This window comes from Somniosus microcephalus, chromosome 27, assembly GCF_052327205.1.
Source record: "Somniosus microcephalus isolate GS21.2 chromosome 27, FLI_Smic_1.0, whole genome shotgun sequence".
In the NCBI taxonomy this organism is placed as follows: Eukaryota; Metazoa; Chordata; class Chondrichthyes; order Squaliformes; family Somniosidae; genus Somniosus; species Somniosus microcephalus.
Window position 1 is genome coordinate 13,542,227 of NC_141013.1, and position 19,200 is coordinate 13,561,426.

The window sequence follows — 19,200 nt, forward strand, 5'->3', positions numbered from 1 at the left end:
CCAAGTTCCGCACCCATGAGGACGGCCTCAACCGAGATCTAGGGTTCATGTCACGCTACATGTAACCCCACCTGATGCAGGGTCATCCAGACTCGAGTCGACATTGGCTTGTTCTCTCTACACAGACGCGGCCGGACCTGCTGTAATTTCCAGCAAAAAAAAGTTTTTTGTCTGTTTTTTTGTTTTTCATACAGACCCCAGCATCTGCAATATTTGACCCCTTGTGACCCCACATCATTGTTCTTTGATGTAATGTTTTCCTGACTGACCTGTTTGGACACCATTCACACCTTTGATTGCTGTGATTATCTCTCTGCCGAGGTGTGATAAATGGCAGTTGGAAACATTACCTGTAAACATCTGACATGATTCTCTGACTATATAAGCTGTGTCTTTATGCATTTCTCCACTTCACCTGATGAAGGAGCAGCGCTCCGAAAGCTTGTGATTTCAAATAAAGCTGTTGGACTATAACCTGGTGTTGTGTGACTTCTTACATTTGTTCAATATGGTGACAACCCCACAGTCATCTGCAAATTCTGATCCCTAAGCTACAGTGCCATCAACTCTGGGTAACCCAAAAGATGTACTGAGCTAGGCTGAATCTCCAGAGAGGCCAGCTAAACCTCCAGGGCCTGAGACAGGAGCTTGTCCCCAAACTGATGTCTAAAATTATGTTCTTAACAAAAAAAGAAAATAAAAAGATGCAGGTATTGAAAAGGGTCACCAAGAACCCTAACCAGCCAGACCATAGAAAGCCCCAGCGCATAATAAGGGAAGGCTGCAATTGGACTCTGCCTCCTTAAAACATTTTCCAGCATTGTTAAGGAGCCAGTAGATATTAAGAGTACAGATGAAAACAGGTGGCTTCCTCTACCTGTAGCCAGGCTGGAACATCTTTCACCACCTGGGGTTGAGGAAGGGCTCTGTGGTGATGGAAAAAGTTACTTCAAAGGCATTCACAGCCACATTAAATCAGGGAGTTGTATGTTTAGTCTCAGGTTAGACTGGATGTTGAACGTGCAAGGGTTAGAGTGGCTTGTTCTATCCCGAGGGGAGCTGCTGTCATATAATGCTCCAGGGGCCCAGTAAATTGCATAAAGGTGGTAGAATCGTGTGACTTTAACATCGGGGTTGACAAAATAAATCATTTACTTCCTGCCATGAGGCAGCTCATCAATAAATAACAGATTAGCTAGCATGAGATTAACCCTCATTACCCTGCCCATCTCTGTGCCCTCAGTTGTATAAGGTGTCGCGGCTGTGAACAGGTTTTGACTGTGATATCCAACCAACTTGGGTCAGTCCACTCAGAGCCGTGGGGCTCAACATGGCTGATTACAATTAGTCAACCTGCAATGCAGATAACGTCACTCATTCCCTGAGGCTGGGTGAGTTTCCAGATGTTAATTCGACTGCTTAGTAATCCACTAAGATCAGGATTGCTTAATGTTTACTGACAGGCATCCAATTTATGTTCCAGTGAGATTTCATTTATAATCAACATATTTCCACTACAAGTAACTGAACGTTCTCAAAGGGGTAAAGTCAAAATCATTTATTTGAAGGCCCATTGCTTCTTCTTCTTAGGCAGTCCCTCAGAACCGAGGATGACTTGCTTCCACACTAAAATTGAGTTCTCAGGTGACTGATGAGTCCAATGTGGGACCTACAGTCTCTGTCACAGGTGGGGCAGATGGTGGTTGAAGGGGCGGGTGGGTGGGGTGCTTGGGTTGACGTGCGCTCCTTTCGCTGTTTGCACTTGGCTTCCGCTTGCTCCTGGTGAAGAGACTCGAGGTGTTCGGCGCCTTCCTGGATGCTTCTCCTCCACTTTGAGCGGTCTTGGGCCAGGGATTCCCAGGTGTCAGTGGGGATGTTGCACTTTTTCAAGGAGGCTTTGAGGGTGTCCTTGAAGCGTTTCCTCTGCCCACCTGGGGCTCTCTTGCCGCGTCAGAGCTCCGAGTAGAGCGCTTGTTTTGGGAGTCTCGTATCGGGCATGCGGACAATGTGGCCCGTCCATCAGAACTGACCGAGCGTGGTCAAAGCTTCGATGCTGGCCTGAGCGACAACACTGATGTTGTTGCGCCTATCCTGCCAATGGATTTGCAGGATCTTGCGGAGGCAGTGTTGCTGGTACCTCTCCAGTGCTTTGAGGTGCCTGCTGTACATGGTCCATGTCTCTGAAGCATACAGGAGGGCGGGAATCACTACTGCTCTGTAGACCATGAGCTTGGTGCCGGGTTTGAGGTCCTGGTCTTCAAACACTCTCTTCCTCAGGCAACCGAAGGCTGCACTGGCACACTGAAGGCGGTGTTGGACTTCGTCATCGACGTCTGCCCTTGTTGACAGTAGGCTCCCGAGGTATGGTCCACGTGGAAAGTGGTCTCAATGGGGTAAAGTCAAAATAATTTATTTGACGGCCCATTGCTACTAAAAGTTGTGAAGCATTCTTACAATCTTGTAAAGCTTGTAATTAAAATTAATTTTATTCTAACTTATTCTTTCCTAGGGTCTCAAAATGGTGGCACTCTCTTACCTCCCTCAGTTCATTTCCTCCTGCAATCTATTAAAACCCAAGTTTAGTGTCACCTCACCATTACATGATTTATCCTGTCTGACTCTGTTCACCCTTAATGCGGCTCTGCAGTATGGGCTTGGCCCTTCATTTAGATGCCTTAATAAAAATAACTAAACAGCTGGTTAAGGCAGTGGGTAACCGCCATACAGACCATAAAAGCCTCACATTAGATCCCTCCCCGGTCGGTTAGCTGATCTCGGCTGGACCAGCTGGGGGCAACTGTTGGTAGGAGTGTAAAAATAAAGCTAGGATCCCCACTGCTATTGCAATCCAGTGGCCACTGCTTGAAATCAGGGAAATAAAGGATTCGGATCGGCTGACACCTGAAGTTGGGCGAGGTACCAGAGGGTAACAGCACCCATTCAACTGAAACAGGGGAGGGGAAGTGAAGGACAGGGGGAGAAAAGAAAAAACAAACAAATGAAAAATTGGCAAAGATAAAAATGCTATAGAATCTTGGAAGAAGTTAATGATTTTCTCACTATTCAACCCTGGCTGCTGCCACCCAACCCCCTCCCCAACATGCACACACACCCCTATCAACACAGCAACACTCCTCACCATAAAGTATTTGATTTAAGAATAGGTCCACACCTGACTGTTTACCCAGAGTGTGTAAAGACCGAGCCTATGAAGTGTCCTCTTTGAACTACCATTCCCAATTAATTAATCCCCATACACAACCTGTATTTACCTCTCTGTCTGAGCTCTACATGTTTGACTCTGTGCTGTGTTCTGTGAGTGAACTTGGATTTCAAACAGACACATTTTACTGCGATTGATCTGTCCAACTGTGAATTCATTTTGTTATTTTTCTGAGCACCTGGTGCTGTAAGAACGGAGGAACTGATTTTATGTATTTCCATCAATTTTCTTCCCTCCTCCCCTGACAGTGTTGACTCCATGCAGGAGGTGTGGGGGAGGAGGGGGAAGAACAGGAGGCAAGTGACAAGTTCCAAGGCTGCTGATTACCCTCAGCCAGGTAGTCATTCCTCAAGTTTGATCGTAGTCAGTGAGTGTCGGTCAGCTATTTGACTGCAGGGGCCATCACAGCTGAACCTGCTCCTGTGCCTACCTGATGTCCATACACACACTTTCTAAACAGAGTCACTGGATAGCGAACAGGATTGAAGAACTTGGGTGATTTTCCTCTCCCTAACCTGGGAACGTTGAGGCAAACTGCAGTACCCCTACCACCTCCCCATCTGAAGGAAGACTCAGCACAATCTTTCCACCATCTACGACACAAGTCAGGAGTGTGATGGAATACTCTCCACTTGCCTGGATGATTGCAGCTCCAACAACGCTCAAGAATCTCGACACCATCCAGGACAAAGCAGCCCGCTTGATTGGCACCCCATCCACCACCTTAAACATTCACTCCCACCACCACCGGCGCACTGTGGCTGCAGTATGTACCATCTACAAGATGCACTGCAGCAACTCACCAAGGTTTCTTCGGCAGCACCTCCCAAACCCGCGACCTTTTCCACCTAGAAGGACAAGGGCAGCAGGCGCACGGGAACGCCACCACCTCCAGGTTCCCCTCCAAGTCACACACCATCCTGAATTGGAAGTATATCGCCGATCCTTCATCGTCGCTGGGTCAAAATCCTGGAGCTCCCTACCTAACAGCACTGTGGGAGTACCTTCACCACACGGACTGCAGCGGTTCAAGAAGGTGGCTCACCACCACCTTCTCAAGGGTAATTAGGGATGGGCAATAAGTGCTGGCCTTGCCAGCGATGCCTACATCCCATAAACGAATAAAAAAAACAACCCAGGGAGAAAATCTGGGGCCTCCCTAGCCTGCACAGCTCACGTGCTCAGTGCCTTAAGCTGCTGATATTTCTGGGAGTCAAATATTGAAATTCTGCCTCCAACAATCCATCATTGAACTGCTGTTGATTTCTAGGTGACCTGCACCTCACACTAATTAACTGTACGTGAAGCGTTTAAGAGACGTGATCAGACGCTATATAAATTCAAGTGCTCGTCTTACAGCTTGGTGATTTCAATGCCTGACTAAGTGACTTCCTGAATAGAGCTGAGGCCTTCCAGAATAAATCTCTGCTCCACCTCACTGGGCTCAGCTCAGAGATTGCAGGTTTAAAATGCATTTCACCAGCCGTTTAACGAATATAGCAATGATGGAAGTGGGTGACCAAAGGCCAACGTTTTCATGACCGCATCCATTGTGGGGAACCGTGCTCCTTCCCAGCTGGCTTGAAGGCAAATCAAGCCAATTCATTTCACTTTCTGCTGATTACAGCGATTAAGTGATTATAATTGGTTCATTGGCGCAACTCTATCCATCAGCAAAAAGCAACCAATTCCTGGCCTTCTTGAAACAAATCCTATTCTTACACATTTCCCTTTTTATATTTTTTTTGGCCGTTCTGTCCATGCACAGTAATAGCTTTGAACTTAAGTAAACTGCCACCCACCCTGATCTCACAGCTTTGATTTCAATCATCGGGCAAATCCTTTATACTGTGCCTCTCTGGATAACTTTAATGGACGAAAAATCATGGGGAGCGCGTATCCAAATTGCTGACTTAAGTTTCAAGAGGATTTGAGTACAGGAGCAAGGATGTCTTACTACAGTTATACAGGGCCTTGGTGAGACCACACCTGGAGTACTGTGTGCAGTTTTGGTCTTCTTACCTAAGAAAGGATATACTTGCCATAGAGGGAGTGCAGCGAAGGTTCACCAGACTGATTCCTGGGATGGCAGGACTGTCGTATGAGGAGAGATTGGGTCGACTAGGCCTGTATTCACTAGAGTTTAGAAGAATGAGAGGATCTCATTGAAACGTATAAAATTCTGACAGGGCTAGACAGACTGGATGCAGGGAGGATGTTTCCCCTGGCTGGCGGGTCTAGAACGAGGGGTCAGAGTCTCAGGATACGGGGTAGGACATTTAGGACTGAGATGAGGAGAAATTTCTTCACTCAGAGGGTGGTGGACCTGTGGAATTCTCTACCACAGAAGGCCAAGTCACTGAATATATTTAAGAAGGAGATAGATAGATTTCTAGAAGCAAAAGGCGTCAAGGGGTATGGGGAGAGAGCTGGAATATGGTATTGAGATAGAGGATCAGCCATGATCATATTGAATGGCGGAGCAGGCTCAAAGGGCCGAATGGCCTACTCCTGCTCCTATGTTTCTATGTGAAGCTCTGCGCCGGGGGTGCAAATTCATACGATTTCCCCTTATCTCTATATCTACACCTAAAAACCATGGGGGGGTGGGGAAATTGGTCTTGGGCAGCAGCGCAAAACGGTCGATAGCGAATCACAGCCCATTTTAACCCCCCGCCCAATTTTCGTTTCCATCGAAGTCAATGAGAAGAAAATCGAGCGAGGTGTGAAACGGCTGCCGATTCGCTGTCGCCCGCTCTTTGCGCTACCGCTCAAGACCACTGTCCTTCCCCCCTCCCTCAGGAGCCTAGCACACGCCTGTCACACTCCACACCTCTGATTCCAGATGTCAGACTCCAGCTGTTATACAGCAGATGCCGCACTTAGTAGCAGATGCAAAAACAGTCTTGAGAAAGAGAAGAGCAGCCAATCATTGACCTGGAGCCTGAAATTTCCTAACTGGCCTCAGCCCAAGTCACTACTCTTCATGTGTAAGCCTAAATAGCGAGTGGCAGTAGGCTGTTAAATCATGTAGGCCATTAGAACTGGGCCCCGTACTTGCCCTCACCCAACATCTATACATGGGCACTTTCTAGCAGAGGTCACTGGATAGTGGGAGCCCTCACTGACCTTTGCCCTTCTCAGCCCGACGTGACCCCGCTGCTCCTCTAGCTAAGATCAGCTAGCTCAGCATGGGCTGGGGATTAAGCTTGGGGCATTTTGTCTATACTGTATGTCTCATATTCACACTGGCTGGGGGGGGGGGGGGGATACCCAGAGGTTAGAATACTTTCAGTTATAAAAAAAATTCCACTGCAGCACTTAAATAATCACTAATGCATCTCAATTTTTTTTAAATGACATAAAATGTCAAAAAGGTACTCCCAAAGAAACAGCAGTCGCATTTAAACACTTTGCAAGTAGTGGAACTCATTGCAATTACACGTTGCAGGTCTGCAGTGGGTCTGTGAAATGGTTTGTAAATTAATTGGGAAAGACAAACCCAAAAGCAGAAATGCCCATTACATTTTGCAACGCCAGTAAAACCAATTTTCTTGCAGCATGTGGCTCTTGTCATACCCCAGGGCATACCGCTGGGTATGTGTAAGTAGGATTTAGATTAAGCTTACTGAGCAGAAAACTATGATTCCTCAGGTGAAGCTTGACAAACTACATCAAAGGCACTCTGATAATATCATTAAGAAGTGCGGCTTGAATCTGAGATGGCACGTTTGCAAGAATACCAAGGCACTAGCTCAGTCTAACCGCATGCTTGTTGGGTTCCAAAAACCAGACTGAAGTAGATCTGCAAAGAGCCCTGGAGATTAAATCCGTCTAAAAGATGAACAGAATTTTTTTTTGTATTCATTCACGGGATGTGGGCGTCGGTGGCAATGCCAGCATTTATTGCCCATCCTTAACTGTCCTCGAGAAAGTGGTGGTGAGCCGCCTTCTTGAACCACAGCAGTCCGTGTGGTGAAGGTACTTCCACCGTGAGGTTAGGGAGGGAGTTCCAGTATTTTGACCCAGCAATATCGCTTCTGTAAATTGAATGGATTGTCATAGTTTGATCAAATCAACATGAACAGCTACCTTTAAGAAACTGAGGAAGTAGTAGCAGCACCATAGAGGTGGCTATCATTTTTTTGGAAGCTGCCCATACCTTTCCCCACAACATCTGGGATGAAGTAAAATCAAGACTCATAGCCTGCCAGCGAACCGCCCTAGAGCCTTTGGATCCGTCCAAAATTTTAGTTGCCATGGCAGCTTACCCTACCTATCTTGATGCATGGTCTGAAGCTGTGTGTTGGGCAGTCCTGAAATAACTTTTGCTGGTTCAGTTCTCCGAAGACCAGATCACTGGAAACAGTGAGGGTGAAGAAAAACATTGACACAGATTGTGCTGATACATGGACCTGCTCCAAATACCAATTTATTCAGTGTCAAGCGGCAGCCAGATGGGAAAACAGCAACCTTGCACCATGGTGGAAACTCCTGACTTTGCACAAAGGACAAAACAGTATGCTGGCAGTACCCAAATTGGGCATTAAAGATCGTTCCCAACACTTACATACCACATACAGCAATGTACACAGGTACACATATTTTTCTCTGCATTAGTTTTAACATATTTGTAAGCATGCTGTTTGTAAATTAATTTACTTTATTAAAACTATTAAACACAGAAGAAAATATAAAGGCGAGACAGGAGGCAGTGGAGTACATGGGATTTCCAACTATACACGAAAGAAGAGTCACGAGCAGAGGTAGCATCTTCACACCTCATTTTAAGAACAGAGACAATCAGTACAATTCCGGTGTTATTGGCACGTCATTGTAGGAAAAATTTGCATAAGATTTCCAGAGAGAGAAGTGTAAAAATAAACCAAACACCAGAAAAAATGACTAGACACTGAGGCATGGAGTTCAGCAGAGTCCTGGTCTGTGCTGGGCGAACTAATCTCAGTTGAGGTAGGGGCAGCCAGCATTCACAAGATCACATGATAATTACAGTGGAGAGAGGCCATTCAGTCATCTTGGTTCAGTCATTCAGAATGACCCTAAAGTCCCCCAATTACAGCATCCAATAAGTTCCTCGATAAGATAAGTAGTAAGAGCAGGAGTAGGCCATACGGCCCCTTGAGCCTGCTCTGCCATTCAATAAGATCATGGCTGATCATCGACCTCAACTCCACTTTCCCACCCGATCTCCATATCCCTTGATTCCTCTAGAGTCCAAAAATCTATCTATCTCAGCCTTGAATATACTCAAAGATTCAGCATCCACAGCCCTCTGGGGCAGAGAATTCCAAAGATTCATAACCCTCTGAGAGAAGAAATTCCTCCTCATCTCAGTCTTAAATGGCCTACCCCTTATCCTGAGACTTTGCCCCCTAGTTCTAGACACTCCAGCCAGAGGAAACAACCTCTCAGCATCTACCCTGCCAATCCCCTTCAGAATCTTGTATGTTTCAATGAGATCACCTCTCATTCTTCTAAACTCCAGAGAGTATCGGCCCATTCTACACAATCTCTCATCATAGGACAGCCCTCTCATCCCAGGAATCAATCTAGTGAACCTTCGTTGCACCGCCTCCAAGGCAAGTATATGATTCCAAGGGTTTTGCATCCACTACTCTATCATTTCCATGTGCTCATTCTGTGAAGAAAAACTTCCTGATACCAGTCCTAACTTTGCATTTTACTTATTTGAACCTGTGGCACCTACAATTTAAAGTAATTTTCCAGATTTACTTTTTCCATAAAATTTATGATCTTCCATAACTCTTAAGATCAACTCTCGAACACCCTCTTTAATGTATGAAAAGCCTAAGTTTCTCTAGTCTTGCCTCATAATTTAAACCTCTAAGACTAGCGATTAGCATTGTGGTTCTTCTTTGTCTTGCCTGCAGTGTTTGGATGTCTCCCTTGTGTTTCAGTGACCACAAATGGACCAAGTACTCAGGGTGCAGTCTGACCAGAGCACCATACAGTTTGATGACAGCTTCTGATTTTGTATTCTACTGTTTTGGCTATGCAGTTCAACATTCTATTGGCTTTGTTGCTGTTCTACATTGGTTGGACATACTGAATTTTAAAAAAAAGTAACACTTGCAGTACTCCCTCAGTACTGCACTGGAGTGTCAGCCTCGATTTTTGTGCTTAAGTCTCTGGAGGGGGAACTTGAAACCACAACCTTCTGATTCAGAGGTGAGAGTGTGCCAATTGAGCCACAGCTGACACAGTCTGATAAAGTCTATATAAAATCTATGAAGACTCTTTTTGCGACTTCAGCCTTAACCATTTCACCGCCATTCAGGGAGCGCCTGTTCCTGTTTGATGGCAAGTGACCCCAGATGGAAAATATGTGCCTGGTTGCTGGCTGAAAGCAGAATCAGACTCTCAGAAGAATGAGCTCTTGGCAAGATTATCAGAGGCCAATTGGCACCTGTGGAGCGGTACCCTAACAAGGAGTCAACACCGTCAGGAGACGGGGGGGTGGCGGGGGGGGGGGGGGGGGGGGCGGGGGGGGAGAGGAAAATCTTCATTTTGCAGATTTGCTGTGTAAGTGGATGGCACAGCAATTAAACCAAAAATACAGCTCGAAACACATTGCATCAATTTACTCCCCACGATCGGCACCATATATTTTTATCCATGCAATTTTCTAAAGTATGATTCACATTTAGCAAATTGCACATATAATTATAGAGCAGATTGGGCTGAAGATAATATATTGGACACGCCATCCTTGTAATTTGTTTCTTTTCATTTAAGTACATAATGAGGTTATAATAAACTCCTGCACATCAGCAAAAGGATCTTCACATTGGTCAAAACCATCTTTAGCTAAAGAATTCTTGTGCTTAAATATGGTCATACTATTGAATATGTTTTTCTCTCTTGGTTGTACTGTAGATGAGTGCATGCACAGAAATACGATTCGTACCATATCCTTTTGTGGCTCAAGGTTCCTGCTCCTGACTATTAACCAGTGACCCTGCTGGAAAGTGTTGGGTAAAGACATGGTCAGTTTTGGCTGAGATGCCGCCCGTAGTTGAATAGTCCGTCAACAATCACTGTCTCAACTCACACACAGGGGCAGCACTGCGCATAAAGGTTAATGTTTCATTTTTGATGAAGGATGTCACCCAAAACACTAACCTCCTTCTTCTCACTCAGATTGTGGCCAAACAATTGGGCGTTTCCAGCATTTTCGGGCTTTATTTTAGATTTCCAGCATTTTTGACTCAGGGATCATCCCTGAAGTGACAATTATTATTGATAGACTTTCTAACCTGAGTACCACAATCCCACAGCCAAGCCGGGGATAGTTTCACATAATTTTTAAACTGTAAATTGGTGTGAGACAGAATATTCTTCTTCCGTGAAATGATAGATGTCATCCAACCACTAAAAACGCAGACACACATTCTCCTCTACAGAAAAGAAAACATGAAAAATGGCTCCTTTTAAAATGCTGATTCACGTTACTTCTTTCAATAACACTGATTCGGGAGCTGAGCCAAGTGATAAACTGGTTAGAATGTCAATTCTGCTGTTGTCATCCAGTGCTGGTAATGCTACATTATAACTAGCTGGTGACCAGATGAGTTCTTGGCATCTGAGGCCATATCCATCTTTGACAGCCTTATGCTATGAAGCTGTAAGGAGAATGCCTGGTACATTGAGCAAATCTATAGAGCCCATAATATGAGTTAATCTTTTGTTTAAGAACATTAGAAATAGGAGCAGGAGTAGGCCATTTGGCCTGTCGAGCCTGCTCCGCCATTCAATAAGATCATGGCTGATCTTCTACCCCATCTCCACTTTCCTGCACTATCCCCATATTCCTTGATTCCCTTAATATTCAAAAATCTATCGATCTCTATCTTGAATATACTCAACGACTGAGCCTCCACAGTCCTCTGGGGTAGAGAATTCCAAAGATTCACCACCCTCTGAGTGAAGAAATTTCTCCTCATTCTCAGTCCTAAATGGCCGACCCTTTATTCTGAGACTGTGACCCCTGGTTCTAGACTCCCCAGCGAGGGGAAACATCCTCCCAGCATCTACCCTGTCAAGTCCTGTAAGAATTTTGTATGTTTCAATGAGATCACCTCTCATTCTTCTGAATTCTGGAGAATATAGGCCTAGTCTACTCAATCTCTCCTCATAGGCCAATCCCTCCATCCCAGGAACCAGTCTGGTGAACCTTTGTTGCACTCCCTCTACAGTATATCCTGTATATAGTATATATCCTTCCTTGGGTAAGGAGACCAATGTTACATAAGAACATCTGCAGTCCTTTACCAGGGCAGCAGGCACATGGGAACACCACCGCCTCCAAGTTCCCCTCCAAGTCACACACCATCCTGACTTGGAAATATATTGGCCGTTCCTTCATCGTCGCTGGGTCAAAATCCTGGAACACCCTCCCTAACAGCACTATGGGAGTACCTTCACCACACGGACTGCAGCGGTTCAAGAAGACGGCTCACCACCACCTTCTCAAGGGCAATTAGGGATGGGCAATAAATGCTGGCCTTGCCAGTGACACCCACATCCCTGGAACGAATAAAAAAAATTGATGAAGCGTTCCATCTGAAATGTTCAGGTTATAATGTGGAAGTCCAAAGGGTTTGGCTCACTAAATGTTTACTTCTAGGTTATTAACTGTGTTTGTCCAGCCCCATTCCAGGACTTGAGATCTAGCCTAAATCTCAGTGTAGTATTGAGGGAAGTGCTGCATTGCCAGAACTGCCATCCCTCAGATAAGAGTTTAAACTGCGGCTCTGTCTGTTCCGGTGGGTGTCAAAGATCCCATGGCACTATTTGAAGAGGGGGGGGACGTTCTTTTGGTGTCTTGGCCATCATTCCTCCCCTCAACCCTACACCATGAAAAAAAAAGATAAACTGATCATTCACTCATTAATGTTTGTGCGATTTTGCACGTGCAAAATGACTGCTGCATCTGCTGACATAACAACAGTGACTGCACTTCAAAATAATTCATTGTATGCGAAGGACATTTGTACATTTCTGAGAGACCTGATAATTTGTCGTAAAAATGCAAGTTTTTTTTTTAGTTTTGTCCTTCAGCTGATACCTTTACTAATTTCTCTTTTAAGGAATGGACACCATCTCAGGTCACTCTAAACTCTACTGTGCTTTAGGACCAGTCCCACAGTTATCCTGCATGTTTGGTCCTGGAACAGCTAAGAGTTTGAGTGGCAGAAAGTGCAATATGCCACCATAGTGTATTCTCAAGCAAACAGGATCATCGCCCACTATCATATCAATGCAGCATAACTGAAAGCGGACTGCAGCGGTTCAAGAAGGCAGCTCACCACCACCTTCTCAAGGGCAATTAGGGATGGGCAATAAATGCTGGCCTTGCCACCGACGGCCACATCCCGTGAATGACAAAAAAAGAAAGACGGTATGAGTTTCAGGATTGCATGCCCATGGAATGGCAAAATCGTGTCATCAGGCTGTTGTGCAATGCAGTATGAAGTGATCCACATATGCAACCTGTAACTGTTTTTTTAACTAGCAGAGGGGAGGAGGGTTGTCAGGGCAACTGGCCTGGTTTTCCCAATTCCAGATTTCGAAAGCAGGAACCAGCCCCACCTTGGGACGTTGAGCGTCACTGAGGCAGTAGATTCCCTTGTCTTTGTTTTTGTTCCATGATATTATGGGGTGGGGCGGGGGCTGGCTAGTTCTGTGACAGCGATGATAAACACACACCCAGACAGCAACATCGTAGCCAGACAGCTTCTCGCACATAAAAATTGTTTTTGAAAATCTTTTTGTCATTATATTTACTGTACACATATTGCCTTGTGTTATGTGCAGAGATATTAAATGAATCTCTAAAAGATTTATGCACCATGTTCAAGATTACAATCAAAGTGAGAGACACAGGGAGAATGAAAAATATTAAATTTTGTCTGCCTGCAAGAAACTCCCAACAGAAAAGTTTCTGCAGTTTTAGAACAGCTTCCAAGCTACATATAAATATAAACAAGGATTCTGTCACACGGATGCTTAGATTTCCTTTAAAAACGCCTCAAATTTTGTTCCTGGTTTTGTTTCATATTAAGAGGAAAGCTGATTTTGTTTCAATTGCTTTTGGAAGGTTTCTGGAAAAATAAATTCCTTCTTGAGCTATATCTGGGTGAGAATTTTTCATCTAGAAGTTTACAGGTCATGCGTGTGTGCCAGAACAATTCATATCAGTCCTGGTCTATCTCCCTTCTAACTTGAACTGAGCTGCGTCAGCATATAAAACAAGCTGAAACTTTGCAAGAAAAACTTATGCAGAAAAAATTATTTAACAGAATCACTCGGTGCCCAAGTTGAATTTTAGCTTCTGTTCCGTCCATAGCTTCCTCTGTTAGCATAAAGCGAACATGTATTTTGTGATTTAGGTTGCACGTTAAAAATCCTTTTTTGTGTTACGGGTTGGCCCGGTGGCGCATCGCATTGGGATTGTCATCACATGGCACCACAGTGGCAGAATGCAGGTCCCCGCTTGTGATTCTTCACACATTGAGCTTCCACTTCTGTGCGATTGTGGCACAGTGCCAAGTGAAGCCAGGCACTTCGCCACAGCACCAAATTAACTAGTGAAACTACCTCTTCAACCCCAGTTAAAACTGGTCTCATGTCAGAACCTGTCAGCTTCTTATCATTGTCGAGTTCCTTTGTTTGTTGTATTGGCTATCAGATAATAGCTTCAAGATGCAGATTTCAACAAATTTACATTTCTGCCATTAATCATACTTTGAATGAAAATACCACTTTTACAATTTTGTTCTCTTATCCGCCCCCAACATCTTTCCCATGGCACTGACTCTTGCTGAGGTCCAGTGCAATGGGCACCATCTGCTTTCCACTACCTTACCCAAATGGTCATTTTTCATTTGGGAGCCCAGACAGTAAGTATCAGCAGGCTATTCAGCCACAGATGGAGCATCACAAATCCAATGTCATCTCCACTCAATTCTGTGACCCTACCCCCCCTCTGCGCCACTATAATGGCAGACGCTTGCTTCATCAATCACATCGCCACACTCTAGAATTCACCCCTCTGCCATGCTCCATCTCTTCCCACCTTCAATAGAGTCCTCAAAGCCTACCTCTAGTCACTTTTATCTAATAGCTAAAGCAACAAGGAAACAAACATGCCATTGGTCACCTTCCCAAACTGTTCTACCAACTCTTGCTAGATGTCTGACCCCTTCCCACCATCACCCCCGCACCCCCCCGACCTTGTGAAACATTTTGCTCCGATAAAGATGCTACATAAGTGCATGTTGCTCTTGTTGACATTCACACACAGCCACTTTCCAGCAGTTGCTACTGTATAATGATCAGAAGGAACCCATGGCTCAGTTGATAGCAGAAGGTTGTGGATTCAAGTCCCATTCCAGAGACTTGAGCACAAAAATCTAGGCAAACACTCTCTCAGAAAAGATCCCATGGCACTATTTTGAAGAAGAGCAGAGGTGTTATTGTTATCCCCGGTGTTCTGACCAATATTTATAAGAACCCTAAAACAGTTCATCTGGTCATTATCACATTGCTGTTTGTGGGAGCTTGCTGTGCGCAAATTGACTGCCGTGTTTCCTACATTACAACAGTGACTACACTTCAAAAGTACTTCATTGGCTGTAAAGCGCTTTGAGAGGTTGTGAAAGGCACAAGTCTTTCCTTCTTTTAGACTTAAAGTTAATTATGGAACTATTTACTTTCTTCTGGATTGGTGACATTTAATAGAGATATGCTTTAGTAGGGGGTTGTATAAATTCTATCCCTCAGTCATCCAGCATCCAATAGTGCAGGCATACCTTAATACTGCCCATTCATGTCAAACCCAAGGAGCTCACGTCAGTGTAGCTACAGAGGCAATTGTCAAGACCACCTGTTTACAATTTTCACAGAAAAGGATGGCAATTGCAGAATGTGATCCCTACAACATCAAGTAAAGGTTCCAGATTCACATACTGTACCATGAAACAGAATGTGGCTCACTCAGTCGCTGTAAACCAGTGGCCCTGATTTTAGGGACGAGCAACCCCTTTGTATATTGTGGGCAACGCCACTGCTTTCTCATTTTCAAAACAAAACAGAAGGATTGTGGAATGTGATTCTCAAAAGCACTGGAAAAAAATCCTAAATCCCATGAAGTAAAAACAGACCTGGCCTCTTTCAGTCACATAAAGTCAGTAGTCCTGGCAATAATTTCCAAGGAAGTGAATCATCATTCCATATGTTTTTGTTAGACAGAAATCCCTGATTCATCTTTGAGCCCCCCCTAAAGCAGGCTAGAAAATGAAAACTGGATTCCCTTCAGCTGGGTTGGAATAGAATCGTCCTTCCCAGTTGACATGTGGCTTATCCTAACTTTTTATAATAGACTGTAAATCCGAATTAGCAACGGGGGTTCATTTCAATGCAGAGGGCTGCTTGTTTACATCTTGCTGGAAACTGAGCACAACTCCTTGTTTTAAAAAAAATTTGTAAAGCAAAATAGAAAACTGGCAGAGGTGAGTCTCACTGGGGTTGCGTTTTTCAAACAGCTTCTTGTTATTCTACCAGTTAAGAAATGATCTCATCTCACAGGGTGAATAATACTGTAAGGAATTAAAAAAGGGGGGGGGAATGGGTGGATTTTAGTCGAGATTATTATAATAATAAAATTTCCTGTCACAGAGAACAATCTGGGAGTCAAAGGATAAAAAATAAACTCAAAGTTATCTAAAGCAGAAAAAAAATGCTTCAAATTTTCAGGAGCCTGTTGAAGTTTAGAAAGATCAGCCGGTCCTTACCACTTGATCCCAGAACGAATGAGTAAGTGATGAGTAAAGCGGTGCAAAAGTTGGAGCTGGAGCGTCTCATCCTCTTTCCTCGCTCGTCTCTCGGTGTTTTGCCCTCAAAGAGTTGTAAAGGGAAACAAGCCGGAGCTGTCAAGAGCTGATATCGCAGATTGCGGGACACGTGCCTTTCTGTGCATCCAATTATCTTGCTGACTTGGAAACCCTGCCCCAGGCTCCAGTCCAATGCGTCAAGTGGGAGCTGCGCTCGGCAACTGGTCAGACAGAGGAGGAGATTTCCACTGCCTGCGACTCGTTCACTTTCTGTCAATCTCTCTCACTTCCTCGCTCTTTCCTCAATCTTTTTCGTTCTACTTTAGTGACTTTTTTCTTCCATCGTGTTTTTCTTCTATGAATCTTATACTCCAGAGTCTTGTTTCTGTCCGCCCTGTTATTAAGATGAGGTATATTTAGCATAGTCATAACAGCTGATTTAATTAAAAATAATGAGGGGCTCCTGCTTTATGAATCAAAATCCGTTTTCATTACATGGGATTCCAGGATTTTTTAATCAATGTTTTGGGGATTGCATTCCATAATTACGTGAAATTCTCATGCAAGTGATCTTGAAAATAATGGATCACTGTTATAGAAAATGGATCAGATACCATTATATAAACTTACCAGTAATGTTGCAGTGGTTTATATCTGTCCTGCACTCAGACTTAAGATTGCATTCGGGGTGAACTTGCACTTTGCAATATTAGCATATGAACACATTAACAGATGCATATGAACACAATATAACATTTCTTTATTTAAATAGGTTAATGCCTCCTTTAAAATAGCAGGCCAGGGAATCCCACACAAATGTGTTCATGTGCTGTTTGCTGATATCGCACAGTGTGATTTCACCACATTCGATATTAAAATAAAATGATGGTATAAGTGCAGGTGAAATCCTTCATCAGAATTGAGGTGGGGGGAATTTTGTGCTCATGCTGATGAATGATGCTGTAAAATGAAACGCTTTCGCACTTTGGGCATGTAGTGCCAGGATCAAGCACTCCCCAATCAGATATAAATCATGGGTAAGATAGAGAATGAAGATGCCTCTACACTGCCCAATCAAGCACGCCTGCTTCAGTTATTCAGATACACCACAAGTTTGTTTCAGAGGCTCCTGGCACTGGCAGAATGAAAGACAGCTGCCACACTCTGCCAGTGCCATTTACACTTCATCTGGAGCCATCTTTTGTTTCTTAACTTGTCCCATTACCATCTCCTTTTGCCTTGCACCATCTCTTAATGTCTCTTAATCTCTCCTGCCTTCCATCCTATCACAGACCTTCCCTTTTGTTCTTTCCTCCCCTCCCCCCTTTCCCTGCCCCTGCACTTGCTTAAAAACCTGTTCCATCTCCAGCTTTTTCCAGTTCTGACGAAGGGTCATCGACCTGAAACGTTAACTCTGTTTCTCTCTCCACAGATGCTGCCTGACCTGCTGAGTATTTCCAGCATTTTCTGTTTTTAACCTTCAATCCATGTTCCTAATCATTTGCTTATACTTTAAGCTGCTGATACTAACTGATCTTGGTCTTCTGCTTTAGGATGTATCCACCAGTGAGGCAACAGTGCTAAGAACAGCCCTTTCCTTACCTCCAGGCCCATGAAATTCAAACAGAAGAAACAAGAGAATAAGAAATATAAGAGCAAATAGCAATGACTATCATGGACTTCAAGGACCAGATTGCCAGGGCTCATGAGCCACAGGTTAGATACCTGTGAGATAGAAACATAGAAGTAAGGAGTAGGCCATTCGGCCCCTCGAGCCTGTTCCGCCATTTAATGAGATCATGGCTAATCATCCAAATTCAGTACCCTGTCCCTGCTTTCTCCCCATATCCCTTGATCCCTTTAGCCTTAAGAAATATATCTAACTCCTTCTTGAATATATTTAATAAGTTGGCCTCAACTGCCTTCTGTGGTAGAGAATTCCACAGGTTCACCACTCTCTGGGTGAAGAAATTCCTCCTCATCTCAGTCCTAAATGGCTTACCCCTTATCCTTAGACTGTGACCCCTGGTTCTGGACACCTGTGGAATTCTCTACCACAGAAGGCAGTAGAAGCCAATTCATTAAATATATTCAAGAAGGAGTTGGATATATTTCTTAAGGCTAAAGGGATCCAGGGGTATGGGGAGAAAGCAGGGACCGGGTACTGAAACTGGATGATCAGCTATGATCGCATTGAATGGCGGAGCAGGCTCGAAGGGCCGAATGGCCTACTCCTGCACCTATCTTCTATGTTTCTATGTTACCCCCACCTTCAGGAACATCCCTCCTGCATCTAGTCTGTCTAGTCCTGTTAGAATTTTATAAGTTTCAATGAGATCCCCTCTCATTCTTCTAAACTCTAGCGAATATAAGCCTAATCGACACAATCTCTCTTTGTACGTCATTCAGCACAGGTACAGCACAGGTTAGAAGTATAAATATGTTCCCTTTACACTTATCGGTCAAGCAGTTCCCAGATCAGAATAGATTCTAAACAGAGTAAAGTTCCCACTGCACCCTCTCAACCAGCACTCCCAAGTCACCTACAGTGCAGGTTAGGTGCAGAATAAAGCTCCCTCTACTCTTGCCCACAAAATGTGATTTTACCCCAGCTTCAGACGTGCTTCCTGCTACTACACCAATGCGACATTTCTATTTCCCACTCCACCCATTATTATGGCCTTTCTGAGTGAGTTTGCCTGTAATTTGGCAAATTATGCTGAATTATAGTCAATTTTGGGCACTAAAGTCACTGGAGTAAGAATTGAGTTGGGATTCAACTATACCAATGTTGGTAATGCACAGCCTGGTATAGTACAGAGCCATATGGACCAGGAAAGTCCAAGATTGGACACCTGATCTATGCTGAGTTGGCTGATACCAATTGGGTTGAGGTGCTATAATTGGCCTCAGTCTGGATTAAAAATGAGAATAGTCAGTGTTCCCATCCCTGAGGCGAGGGTTGCCTCTCATACTTAAGCAAGGAGGAGACAAATCTGAAAAAAACAACAATAAAAAACTGTTTCCAGGGTTTGCATTTCACAATTGAAATAATCGTGTGCTAACCAACTACTCAGCCAGGCTCCAATTACCTCCTTGTGA

At 44.3% G+C, this 19,200-nt stretch overlaps 1 protein-coding gene across 4 annotated transcripts in view; it reads right to left on the bottom strand.

The window, feature by feature from the left end:
• The window catches only part of LOC147099985 (EGF-like repeat and discoidin I-like domain-containing protein 3), a 98,543-nt gene extending 82,245 nt beyond the window's left edge, over positions 1-16,298 (bottom strand). For 2 of the 4 annotated variants that reach the window (XM_085968541.1, XM_085968540.1), the window contains exon 1: positions 16,060-16,298. In XM_085968541.1, the coding sequence (XP_085824667.1) occupies positions 16,060-16,129 (70 nt within the window). In that variant the 5' untranslated portion in view covers positions 16,130-16,298. The remainder of the gene's footprint in view (positions 1-16,059) is intronic. The other 2 variants (XM_085968543.1, XM_085968542.1) reach the window with 1 other exon arrangement.
• Positions 16,299-19,200: the final 2,902 nt, after the last annotated feature.